At 38.7% G+C, this 14,213-nt stretch overlaps 1 protein-coding gene across 2 annotated transcripts in view; it reads right to left on the reverse strand.

The window, feature by feature from the left end:
• The window catches only part of LOC111871231 (serine/threonine-protein kinase 11-interacting protein), a 74,311-nt gene that overhangs the window by 56,156 nt on the left and 3,942 nt on the right, over nt 1-14,213 (reverse strand). For both annotated transcript variants that reach the window (XM_023864187.2, XM_023864188.2), the window contains 2 exons: nt 9,888-10,038; nt 6,484-6,621 (listed from right to left, as the gene is read on the reverse strand). In XM_023864187.2, the coding sequence (XP_023719955.1) occupies nt 6,484-6,621; nt 9,888-10,038 (289 nt within the window). The remainder of the gene's footprint in view (nt 1-6,483; nt 6,622-9,887; nt 10,039-14,213) is intronic.

Below are 14,213 nucleotides of genomic sequence, written 5' to 3' on the forward strand. Positions count from 1 at the left end.
TGAACAAGATGAACAGAGAACTGCATAAAAAGTTAATTTTACTTCTGCTAGATTTGAGGTTCTCATGGCAATGACTATGAAAATATATGTCTTCTGGCAGATGATGCTTGCAGTCTGGTACAAATTTACCAATGTTTCAGAGGATCATCCAGTGTAATATGAGGATTATATTCACTAGCATCTGTAAACAATTTTAACACATTCTATTTTATGTCTCACCACAGAAGGGCCTGGTTCAACCATTGTTTTAAAGTTAACACACACTTCTATAACAAAAAGATGAAGAAAGTAGATACTTAACACTAACTTATATAACATGTAAACTAAACACAATAAGTATAAGCAGGTTCTATTCTTTTCACACGGAATAAGAAGCAACTTGTAAAACTAAAGGAAAAAAGAAATAAGCGCACTCATATGGGTATCATATTGTGACATGCTGAGCTATGGATGACGCCCCTCCCCCACCCCCCGCCAGCCGTGATGCGCCGAGCGAAGCTGAAGCGAGCCGATGTTAGCCGAGTCCTAGCATCCTGGTCGCTAGGCAACGCGAGTCAACAGCGGTGACGTCACCAAGTAGTAACAGCGGTTACTTCCGCTAGCGTTACTAGCAACACAGCGCCAGGCAACAAGGGTGCCTATTACGTGGCCGTTTTCCGTATTGTCCGATCGAGGCTACATAAGGAGCAGCGAAGGCTATTCACAGTCAGTCAGTCAGTCCTGGAGCTACCGCCGAGTGAGTCCTCGAGCTACCCCCGAGTTAGTTCCGAGCTAGCCAGCAACCAGCCAGTTGTATTGTGGCATTTGGAATGTACTATTTGTGATACTGCAGATAGCAGTAATCGTAAATCTGTAATTTGGGTGATTGTAAGTGCGAATGTGAAATAAAATTCGCTATATAAAATACGCCGTGAAGTTATTTGTCGCGTTATACCCCCGATACGCGACAATATTGTGACATGTCTGCTCATTAAATTATTCTAAGCTATTGCAAGATACTGAATTTGGTAAAATGCAAATTCAGATTCAACCTTTCTGTCCAGAGATAATTTTAAATGTAAACTACCAAAATGTCAAATTTGTAGTAAGCTAGGCCATACAGACAAAAACTGTTGGTTTGAAGATAAGGATAAGGCAAACAATAATAAGCACAACAATCAACAGAACCAAAAATTTAAGGGCAATCAGTCTTCTACATCAGTTAATAGTACTGATGAAAATAAAGGAGGATCTGATCATAGGTGTAATGAAAATAAATGTTAAAATAAGACCAGTCACATATGAAGAGGCACTGACAAGCTCCGATAAATCTAAATGGAAAGAAACTATTCAACAGGAGCTAGAAGCTTTCCAAACAAACGAAGCATGGACAATAGTAGACGGACCGTCAAATACGCCAGTAGTGCAGTCGAAATGGGTCTTCAAAATTAAACGAGATGCTGAAGGAAATATTGCATGTCACAGAGCACGTTTAGTGGCGAAAGGTCGTAGCCAAACAAAGTGAATAGACTATTTTGAAACTTTTGCTCCCGCAGTGAAACACTCATCAATGCATTTGTTATTTGCTTTAGCTGCTAAGATGACTGGAACACTGACCACCTTGATGTCTGCACCACATTTTTAAATGGAGATACTGAGGAAGTTATATATATGGAGCTTCCTGACGGATATGATACTAAGGGGGAGTCTAATAAAGTTTGCAAGTTAAAAAATCAGTTTACGGAGTAAAAGAAGCTGCTAGGTCTTGGAATAAGAAAGCAACAGAGGTTCTGAAAAGTCTAGGGTACAAACAAACTTGTTCTGAACCATGTATTTATACCAAACAGAAGAGTAATTCTCTAATTAATATAGCGTTGTATGTTGACAACTTCTTCACATTTTATAATGACAATGTTGAAGTTGAGAATTTAAAAAGAAAATTGGAACAATATTTTAAAGTCAAGGAGTTGGGACCGGTTAAGAAATGTCTAGGAATGGAAGTGAACAGAGATAGGGTAACGAAACCTATAAAGTTAACCCAAACTCAATATTTGAACAATGTTAATGTTAAATGTCAATTTAATATTCCTAATGAGACTAAACCAGTTAGTCATCCAACAGAACCAAATAGCAAATTGAAACGGTTGCCTAAATCAAATAAATCGATTGAGAATCTAGATGATGTGCCATATCAATAAGCTGTAGGTATGCCGTATGCATGCGCCCTGATATATCTTTTGCTATAACTTATTTGAGCCAATTTAACGCTTGTTTCATGAGAGAGCACTGGGTTTTGTTAAAAAGAGTTCTAAAATACCTATATACTACAAAGGATGTAGGTATTGTATATTCTCAGAATAATGATAAACTGGAAGGTTTTTCCGATGCAGACTGGGATGGAAATTTAGATTGTAGATCCTTTAGCGGATCTGTGTTCAAACTATCAGGAGCAGCTATCAGTTGGCGATGTAAAAAACAAAAGACTGTAGCTTTGTCTACCACAGAAGCAGAATATATGGCGTTATCAGAGGCCACAAAAGAAGCCATTTTCTTGAGAAAATTATGGTTTGAAATATATAACAAGGAAATCACTATTCCTACTTTTTGTGATAATCATGGTGCTTTAGCCATAGCGAAAAATCATGTCAATAATGACCGAACAAAACATATTGACATAAGAGTTCATAATAAATGATATAAACTTCGTCCTAAGTGCAAACAATATATATTATATGTCTTTGATCTTGTTCTTTCTACACCACATGTTTCGGCCTCTATCGGCCATCATCAGGTGTATACTCTTAACGTTGCTGCCACACTGAACCCAGTCTAAAATTTAACATTTAAAAACACAATGTCAGATTCTTCGTATTATCAACGATGTAGATGTTGATAATACGAAGAATGTGACATTGTGTTTTTAAATGTTAAATTTTAGACTGGGTTCAGTGTGGCAGCAACGTTAAGAGTATACACCTGATGATGGCCGATAGAGGCCGAAACATGTAGTGTAGAAAGAACAAGATCAAAGACATATAATATATATTGTTTGCACTTAGGACGGAGTTTATATCATTTATCATGTAGAGTGCAACAGGATGCTTAAATATAATATTATAAGAGTTCATTTTGTAAGAGAGAGGGTTGAATCAAAGGAACTGTCAGTACATTACATTCCTGGAAATCAATTAGTTGCTGATGGTTGCATGAAAGGTTTAAATGTACGGAAACATACTGATTTTATTAATTCACTTGGATTGTGTTAAGAATAATGTTTCCAAATGAGGTTCTAAATAATAACTTTTTTGATATTTTGATTAATGAATAAGTATTTTTTAAACTCCCAAAATTGTTTAAGGGGGAATGTTATGTTGTCAACTCTCTAATGGTAAAATATAATGCTAGAGTTGGCAACGTCATAGTAAACAATTTTAACAACAGACCGCGCTACATGCGCTGTTTCTAATGTCTCTACTGTTATGTGTAACTACGGTTACATGTGTAAAAACAGAATCTCTCTATTGATATGTGTTACCACAGTTATATGTGTGAATATATACAGGGTGTCCCAGGAGGAATGTGCCAAACTTCGGGAGGGTGTTCCTTATGTTAAAGTATGCCGATATAACCCAAAACACCTATGTCCAAAGTTGAACGGTTACGGAGATAATGGCCCGAGAAGTGTCAAACTTTGACCGGGGTTACACACTTGTTGATTACAAAATACATATTAAAACTGGCAGGAATATGTGGATTCTGTAATGTTAATAATGTACGTAACATCAAACCAACTTGTGAGTGACGGAAAGCCATAAAATTGAAGTACAAAATACTCGCTCGCCATGTCATAATTGTCCTTAGGTTTCCAAGCAGTATACATAACACATGACTGGCGAGCGATGACGTAACGTGCTGACTGCGCGTTCTGGTATGAGCCAACTACATAAGCACGGCTAGGGAGTATCATCGCACTCAAGGACAAACATAGATAAGGGCTCTCAGCTGAGAGGTACAGCGAGGTACAGTGCTTGGACCTGCCAGAAGACCACACTTTTCTTGGGCCATTATCTCCGTAACCGTTCAACTTTGGACATAGGTGTTTTGGGTTATATCGGCATACTTTAACATAAGGAACACCCTCCCGAAGTTTGGCACATTCCTCCTGGGACACCCTGTATATAAAACGCTTTTGTGTATCAAAAGCTAGTCTTAATAAAGCAGGGATAGATTGAACACTGATTCTTACTAATCATTCGATCCACGTGGAAGTAACAAAAATAACATCAATTTCATTACAAAATGAAATGGTTCAATAAATGAAAGTCACTCTGCAATTTGCTATGTACACTGAAAAAAATTTCAAAGTAACATTTTTTGCAAAAACAGTTGCCACAAAATGAACACTTACATAGAGCATGTAGGCCTATATTCACAGTGAGAATACACTCGCCATTGAAATTAATGTTTAATTCAGTAAAAATAGACACAGATAAAACATAAAGTTATGATTATGAATGGTCCATACTGTGAAGATTAACCTTTCTCGGACGGGCCATTTAATTTCCAGCAGGGGCAGCTGGACGGAGTTTATTTAAATGCCCGCCCTTCTAGAGCAATGAAATTGTAAGCATGTTTCTAAAAATGGTGTGATTTCTACATTTTTTATGATAAACGAACGAAATGAACGCTCCTTTAATGTAGAAAGAATATAGAATCAGATATTCTAATTTACAGATTTTAATATCTGTAAAAAATTTTTACACTGATTCCCAAAATAAAATTTCCCGAAATTCATACATTTTCTGCACCATGCGTTCTAGCAGTGTAATACATTTTCTGCACCATGCGTTTTAGCAGTGTAAGTCCTTGTGGCGACTTCACATTCAATGGTATCTCTTGTTGTAGCTTATTTATCGTATGGGACATGTCGCTATGCACGACTGTTTGCGTCTGAAATTCCTCGCTGCCTAATGTGTTAGATAAACACAGAAGTTACTTCTCGGAATATGGTGTTGCCAGATCGGTAATTCGTTCATTCATTGCAGTCAAACCATTGTGTTTGTAACGATTTTGAAACATCGCAATATAAGGTTAGCCACCCATGACATCATGAAGCAGATATTGGGTTCAGAGAAGTCGTGAATGAGATTTTTGTATGTGTGGGCTCGAGGTTAAGATTTATGGCTTCTTATCGTGGTCTAAGCACAGAGATTCACTGCTAGCACTGCTAGAGATCCGTATACACGACGACGTCGTATGGAAAATGCTGAAATGAGACACAGATTCGGACTGCTATTCAACCGATTCTGAATGTGGCGTGGAAGGTTGGTCTTCTGATGCCTGAAATTGAAAAACAGCTGTTCAATGACACAGATTATGAGAGGGGCGAGCAAAGTTGGAATTCTGATTCCGCGGACGACGGGTCATCACCTTCGTCGGCAACTTGGGGACCGCCAGACCAGTGTGGCTGGAGAGGTGTGAATAATTATTCCGGTGTAGCTGCGGGGATAAATATCACTGCAGCTCGACATCACTGGCCTGCTTCCTCTAAATCGCAACTGAGGTGTCGTGTGTGCTTTTCGCGTGGGAAGCGGTCTAGCGTTCGTACGAAGTGCGTGAGCTGCGACGTCGGACTCTGCATTTCGGAATTTTTTCGGCAGTACCATACGAAGGCCACATTACCATAGATGACGCAGGGGGGAAGGCTGTTTCCTCATGAAGATGGTGAACATATATCACGTAAGTAGAGCAAAAATTTAATTTTAAAAAAATCTTTACACACGTGCAATGCGCGAAATCATATGAGGTCGTTCGGCCATATGACGTCGGTAGATTACATTAGATCACGCAGGAGGGAAGGCTGTCATCTTATAAAGGTTGTGACCAAAAATTATGTAAATAGAAGAACAATTTATATTTTAAATTTAATTTAAAAAAAATCTTTACACGCATGGAATGCGCGACATCATATGATGTCGTTCTTAAATTTGTCCTTACTTTTAACGTCATATGACGTCCCTAGATTACATTAGATCATGCAGGAACGAAGGCTGTCTCCTTATAAAGGTGGTGACCAAAAATCATGTAAATAGAACAACAATTTATATTTTTAATATAATATTAAAAAAACCTTACACGCGTGGAATCCGCGACATCATATGATGACGTTCGGCCAGCTGCCCTAACTTTTAACGACATCATATGATGACGTTCGTCCGATAAAGGTTAATGTGTCTCTCAACTTTGTCCATTTCTCAGTATTCTAAAGAACATGTTCGGGAAATTGGAACTAGTTCTGTCTTCAGGTGAAGGAGATGGGGGACAAGTACTCTCCTGGGTCTGTTAGAAAGAGCCAACATCCATCACTGGATGAGTGAGGACGAAAACAGATTCAGTCTCTGAAACACTGTGCTCTTTAGAATACTATATGATGGGCAAGTACAAAAAGCCAGTAATCCTGTCAGAACCCCCTAGAATAAACAGGTCAACACTGTTTTTATTTACCTATAGAATTTGTCATGAAGCTGGAACTCAAGTCAGAATCTTCTGCACCTCCATCTTGATCTGAGATGACTGCTTCACGTACCCGGCCACTTTTCTTAGAGCCAGGGCCGTGGTGAGGCTTCATGACAGACTGGTCACCTTCACAGAAACCCAACAACTTAGCAGTTATAAGAATTTATAAGAATAATGCTTCCAAACACCTTTAATTCAGAGAAAAATTCCTTTCTCACAAAAATGTAACACTCCACCCTAATTTTTGTAACTTTTTCCTGTAAGCTGCAGAAAATGAATTGTATGTCCTAAAAAAATGACAGCTGTATATATACAGGATGTCCTTGTTAATGGTGTGGAGACACTCTCATAAACTACAAATATACTTGTATGTGAAACGACATTATGTGGCTCAGTTCTTACGATAAGAAACTTCCAGAAACAAGTAGGTTGCATTTCTCAGTCTATCTCAGTCTATGATACTAATGTAACTGTAAATACTTGTATATTCACAGCTTTAAATACATGTAATTATAAACTACAATAATGATTGTACTGTATTGTATTCATCAATGACAAAAAAAGAAGTGAGCTTTGTTTGAGCAAGTAACCCTCCCCTTTGGTCATTTTCTTAAACTCTAGGATGAATGACATAACAATGATTCAACACAGCATTGTGCGAAGCCTTGGTATAAAAACAATATTAAGGTAATGATGAAAAAACATTACCTGAGGACCTATGGATGGGGCAATCTTCAGGAATGTTATTTTCACGATTCTATTACAGTTTACATTAGCTCAAACTAAAACACACAAACAGTTACATTCCTCTAAAACAGTGTTTTTCAACTGCCAGCAGTGGCATCAATTATACCAGGGCCTTATCTTATAAAAAAAGAATTTACCAAGCTGCAGTCTCACAAAGGTTGAGAACCACTGCTCTAAAACACTGTTAAAATTCTACCTGACTATACAGCTCCTCATCCTAGAAGATAGTTCTGTTCACAGTTACATCACTGACCTCTTAAATACTGTTCCTGCTAACTTTAAATGCAAGTACACAGTGCAGAAAGAAATTACTGAAATTGAAATAAGGTAAAAATATGCAGCAAGAGTATTTCTCCACAAGAGAGCTACAGATACAGTGAAGTGTGACCTTGGCAGTCCTGCTAACTATAACCAGTTTTGACTGCATTGTTGTTCCATATGCATGCTTTGTGCATTGTGTTTTATGCAGTTAGAAACCACACAGTGGAACAAGTCAACATCAAGTTTTATGTACAACTGGGGAGAAGCCCCACTGAAAGACATAAAATATTACAAACAGCTTACAGGGATGAGCTCTGTCCTGGGCACAAGCATTTCATGGTTTAAGAGTTTTCAATATGACAGAGGGGATGCGGAAGATGACCATCACAGGGGACAACTAAAAATGACCTCTGATGTATAACTGGTGGACACAGTGAGCAGTTCTCTTGTGAGAGGATAATATCTTACATTCAAAATGATGGCAAGTGAACTAAATGTGAATAATGAATCAATAAGTTCCATAATTACCACAGACTTATTCGAACACTGTGCTACACTATTCACATAATGAGAAATAATTCAAATGACTGCATGCTTACAAAGATTTTGTGCAAACAGCTGACAGTGAATATGTTTTTTGAACACCATCGTTACCAGGGATGAGTCACATGTCCAGTATGATCCTGTCACCAAAGGTGCAGAATGACGATAACATTCTCACTCAGACCAAAAAGGATTTTCCAGAAATCACACATCAAAACCAACCTGATGACATTCTTCAATTCAAATGGATAATTTATGCCAGAAGGAAGAAGTGTCAATAGTGAGTACTATGTAGAGGTATTGAAACATCTGCTGATGAGAACCAAGCATGTGAGGCAAGATTTTGAACATGGTACCTGCCTTTTGCATGACAACACACACGCTCATACAGCAATAATGTAAGGACACTTCTGGCTGAAAAAGGGACAGCAGATTCCCCTTGACCTGACTCCAGCAGACATTTTTCTTGCATCCCAAGTTGAAACTGAGACCAATAGGCTGTTGATTTTAAACAATCAATGAAATTCAGAAAAACATGATGGCAGAACTGAATACCATCAGAACACATGAGTTTTCCAAGTCCTTCCAAAGTGTATATGACTGCTGTAATAAGTGTAACTGCTCATCTGGGCACTGTCTTGATGGAAACAGGTAACAGATATGTTGCATTATGAACTGCTTTTAGTTCATTTCAGTCTCATTACTTTTTTGCACAATGTATTTCTGTTTGGGGCTTTTGAATGAATAATGATGATTGTGTGTGTGTGTGTGTGTGTGTATTGATATGCAGTTGACAAGTGAAAAACAAGCTATTTAACCTTTATGTGCTCTGCAGCAAATATTAGGGTCAAATACGAGGGTAAGTCAATAACTAAGTTATAAATGGATATAGAACTTAAAACAAATAAGAGTACTGATTCGAAAAATGCTTTTATTTCTCAACATAATCTCCCTGTACATTGAGGCACTTGTCCCATCAGTTCACAAGCCCTTGAAAACAAGCAGCATAAAATTCTTTGGGCTGCTGTTGGAACCAGGCAGTGACTTCCCTTTCTACAGCTTCATCGTCGGGAAAATTTTCAGCCAAAAGATGATGTTTAAGAGGGCCGAACAAATGGAAGTTGCTTTGAGGAAGGTCAGGGCTATACAGAGGATGCTCGAGGACTTCCCACTTGAAATTTTGCAGCGTCTCATTTGTCTTGTTGGCAGTATGAGGACGCACATTGTCATGCAAGAGCAACACGCCTCTGGTGAGGAGTCTTGGTCACTTCCGCTGAATGGCTTTATGAAGTTTCCTGATGTAAATGTTCCCTGTAAAGGGAAGTGACCACCTGGTTCTGACAGCAGCCCAAAGAATTTTATGCTGCTGGTTTTCAGGAGCTTGTGAAATGGTGGGACAAGTGCCTCAATGTACAGGGAGATGATGTTGAGAAATAAAAGCATTTTTCAAATCAGTACTCTTATTTGTTTAAGTTCTACATCCATAAGTAACTTACTTATTGACTTACCTACTTATTAGGGTTGGCTAAATTCTGCAAGCACTCCATTTCTTCAGTACAATTACCTTGAGTCAAAATATGGTTGGCAGGACTGCAGAAGCAGGATCCCCTAATTATAAAATGCTCTCCCTGAACAAAATCAGGGCCCCCAAACCTAGAGTGCTAGGCGATTTAAAACCCTTATTTCTAAAACAATAAAGGTTAACAGAGACATACAAAATTTGGTGACAGCAGTAACACACTTATGAATATAAGTCCTTATAGAACAACAACTATGGAACTTATGTTAATTTCCTCTAGCTCATGTCACTTCCAGTTTCATCCTATGTTATTTCTCCTTACCTCTTTCTGGAATAAGAGTATTTTCAGATGCAGAACAACTTCCTGCAGACGAGGTGTCATCTTTACAGGATTTGTTACGAAGAGCAACTCCACCCAAGGAACCTATGCAAAGTCTTTCTGCCTTAGACAAGGGCATTCGGTCCAACATAAACTGAAAATAAAATGTTTGTCAAGACTTCAGTGAAGAACTTAAATGTGTATTCCATCAATTCCCTACAGCCCATGACAATTTTGTTCAAGCCTTCAGTCCAAAAATAGGAAGGAAAGCGATTTTAATATAAGACAATCAGAGTAAAGCTCATATAAAGCCTAGTTTCCTCTTGCATACAGCCCTAAAATAAGTGCAATTCCTCCCTTACAACTCTGCCTCTCAAATGGCATAATGTTAGTATCTAGTTTCCTTACAATCAGAGAATTTGTTCAAAAGTAAAAATGGATGGAGGCACACAGACACATACAGACAACATAAAGCTCTAATAAGCCCACATTTTTCCCTTTTGAAAAATAGAAGTAGACTAAAAATTATAAACAAGACCTAAAAAAATTAGTAATGATGGTGTTGGTGTAGTAAATTTCTTCCACTTCAAAAAATCTGTAAAGATATACCCTGTAAAATATAAAAATATACTTCAAATTGTCTTTATTAGATGACACACAATGAGTTCCATCATATTTCAAAATATGATGGCAATTTCTGGGTAATTAGGAAAATGTGAAAAGATTTAATCTCACATAAGTTAATGAAACAAATGCAGTTAAAATTTCAGATTCAGGGAATACAATTAATCTTTACATCAGGTAAAGGCTAAAAAAAAGGTAAAGTTGTCACTGTGCTTAACTAATTAAGCACTACGCCATGAAAGCATATGGGGGAATGGAAGTATACATCCATGTTTTCTTGACCTTGGCACTAGTTGGAGGTGAGTGGTCAGCTTCATGCCCCGGCTGCTTTACATCTGGGGAAAGAGCCCCTGGTACCCATTATCTTTACACCAGTCAGCTAGAAACATGTCTGCATATACGAAGGGGGACCCAAAAATAACTGGAAACGACCTGTTGCGCGCGCATGCTTTGTAGTTACAAGTTGTGCTGCTAGGTGGTGTTAGCTGGGGGTCTCCCGCGACTGTTAGTGAGCTGGCGTCAGTCTGAGTTAAGTGGTTTGTCTGTGGTGCTCTGTTGTGTGCGTTCCTGTTTCAACCCTTTGGCGATTAGTGAGATGGCCGACCAGAAGGAACAAAGAGTGTGCGTGAAATTTTGCTTTCTGTTAGGGAAAACTGCACTTCACTCTTCAAGTCGCGGCAAACATTCACGCGGTTTTCTCTTTGGTCATCTCCGAGCAAGCGAGGAACAAATTTTGCAGACACCCGTCTCATGTGCAAACCTTCGGTTAAAATTCGCTGGACCGTGCTCCATGAGATGTTCGTTTCCTCAGAAAGTTGGTCAATGGTCTTTCGACGATCTTCATCAATTTCACGCACACTCTTTGTTCCTTCTGGTCGGCCATCTCACTAATCGCCAAAGGGTTGAAACAGGAACGCACACAACAGAGCACCACAGACAAACCACTTAACTCAGACTGACGCCCGCTCACTAACAGTCGCGGTAGACCCCCAGCTAACACCATCTAGCAGCACAACTAGTAACTACAAAGCATGCGCATGCAACAGGTTGTTTCCGGTTATTTTTGGGTCCCCCCTCGTATGTGTCAACCGCTGGCCACCAAACTGTCACTTGGTCACCCAGTGCTTGCTGGCTTACCATGACAGCATAGATAACATTCAGTTGCCTTTCGAGATATGTACAAATATTTTGCAGTGGTGTAATGTAAAGGTAAAGTTGTCCTTGTGCTTAATTAATTAAGCACCATGCCATGAAGATGTATAAGGGTGAGGAGGTACAGCTCCACCAGGCCTGACCTCAGCACTACACAGACGTGAATCATCAGCTTAACACAATAGACAAATTATCCCCCATGAAAGTGACACTTGTACCCACTGGATAGGAGGCCAAGTGGGCCCCAGAGCTGGTATGGAAGCAGAAGGGTAGAGAAAAGTTCATTGTGCCTGCTGGGAATCAACCTCCGGCCACCAGGGCCCACTGACATTCGCTACACTGATGGACCTATCCTGGCTCTTCAAAAATATGTTCCCTTAGCTGGGAATCAAACACCAGTCATTCAGCCCTTAGCCCACAACTATACTGACTGAGCTACACTGGCTACTGGTGTAGCATTAAGAAATTAAATGTAGTGCTGAACAGAAATCATTCATATGTCATCCCTACATACAGCATTCTTCATGTAGGAAATGCAAAGTTTCATAGAAAGTATCTGTACAGTACAGTGCCATGTAAAGCAATGATTCAAAATATTTTAACAAAATTAAAATTTATGCTATTGGTGCTGAACTAAAATAAATCTTGAAAAAGACATATACATTGGTCGTCGACTTATGGCCTATGAGACTTATGACCACCAAAAAAAGATAAATAAATAAATTAATAATAAACCAGGATGTGCTACTGAGGCACATCAATGCCAGGAAACCTGAGGACATTGCAAGGCAGCTGCGCATATGATAACTATGGGATCATCTGGCAACATGGGCCTCCCACACACACAGGCATAAAAAATTTTGGAAGCTGTGTTAGGTTCTGGACTGATGAAGTCTACAATTTTAACCAAACAATGACACGGACCCATCCATGAAATGGAGAAATTGTTGTTCATGTGGATGGAAGATTTAATACAAAAAAAATACACCCATGAGCCTTCACACAGTGCAAGCGAAGGCTAGAAGTCTGTTTCAGAGTTTAAAATCACGCACTGGAGACGACTACGCAGAAGATTTTCAGGCCAGTACTTGTTGGTTTAAGAGTTATAAAAAAAATGACATATGATTAAAAATATATGACGTATGAGAAAAAAAAATATGGCCCTGGGGTTCACTCATCCTCTAACAGAAATGAGTACCAGGAATTAACCCTTTGACGTGGTCATTTAAATTCCGCGGCCGCGGCTCCTGCGGTAATATATTCAGCCGGCCATTTAAATTTTGCTCGAAAATTATTTATTCATCATTGTTCTTAAATTCTATGAGATAGGAACATGAAACTTTCACTAAAATGATCTTAAATGGTGGTTTTATAACCTTACCTTATAATATGGGCGCCCTGTATCTCGGCCATGGAAGCAGGTTGTTTAGTATTTCAGCAGTGAATGGTACGCCTTGAAGGATGAAACTTTCACTAAAATGATCTTAAATGGNAAGTTTTAAATACATAAACTTTATTATTATATAAGGACGTATACAGGTTTGTATTATTTGTGAATGGACGTGTAAGGGCAAGCAGTGAAATGGTTAACGGATCGATGCACCTGAAGATGGCAGCATACTGCTGAAACATGTAGTGCAGAAGTGGTAGATGGGATTGTATGCACTTGAAGACTGTTAATATATACACATTATGAGTTTAAAAAAAAATTTTGCTTTGCATAATGTACATGTCACAGGAGAATCAGGAAGTACAGATGAAGATGGAGTCCAAAAATTTGTTGATAGTTTCTAAGCTTTAATCAAAGAAGAACGTTATCTACCAGAACAAATATTCTATATAGAGGAAAACAGCTTGCAATGGAAACGCATGCCTAATCATATATACATACACCAAGAAGCAAAAAAGATCCCAGGATTCAAAGCTTTTAAGGATTGATTGCCTTTGTTGCTTGGTGGGCATGCCACAGGTTTTAAGCATATTAAATGATTTTATGACATGCTTTGGTCCACAGAGTGACTACCACCAGACTAGTACTGTCTGTGAGTTGGTATACAGGTAGAGTTTATAATCAACAGCCGTTAGTCAAAATTTATTTTTAACTCGCTTGACTGAAACTGAAGGTTAAAACAGGTGTGTGGGAATGACTCCATGGGTGGGAAAACAGCTGTTCCTTAGCATTGGCTGGTTCCTAGCCTGTAATTGGTTAGTGCTCAATTCACTGTGGTGTTTCCCACAGGTGGTTAAAGTCTAACCTCTAGTGTTAAAATTTTGTCAAATCTGTACCCACACAGTTCCTTCCAATCCTTGGTGTGGTTGTACTGTGCTGTCTCTTGTGTTGGTTTTGTGCTGTGTTTGTAAGTGAATGGATCAAGCCAGTCTTGATCCACTTTGCTGTTAAGCACATATTATTGACAACTCTGTAAAAAGTTTACATTGATGGACTAAAGATCTGTTTTTGAAACAGAGTAAATTTGAGACATAAAACCTTGCTGTACAGTGTATTTGAGGTATTATCAAGAAAATGTTCAAAGTTAGAAAAAATTTCATCCA

Source organism: Cryptotermes secundus, unplaced genomic scaffold, assembly GCF_002891405.2.
Source record: "Cryptotermes secundus unplaced genomic scaffold, Csec_1.0 scaffold649, whole genome shotgun sequence".
NCBI classification, from domain to species: domain Eukaryota; kingdom Metazoa; phylum Arthropoda; class Insecta; order Blattodea; family Kalotermitidae; genus Cryptotermes; species Cryptotermes secundus.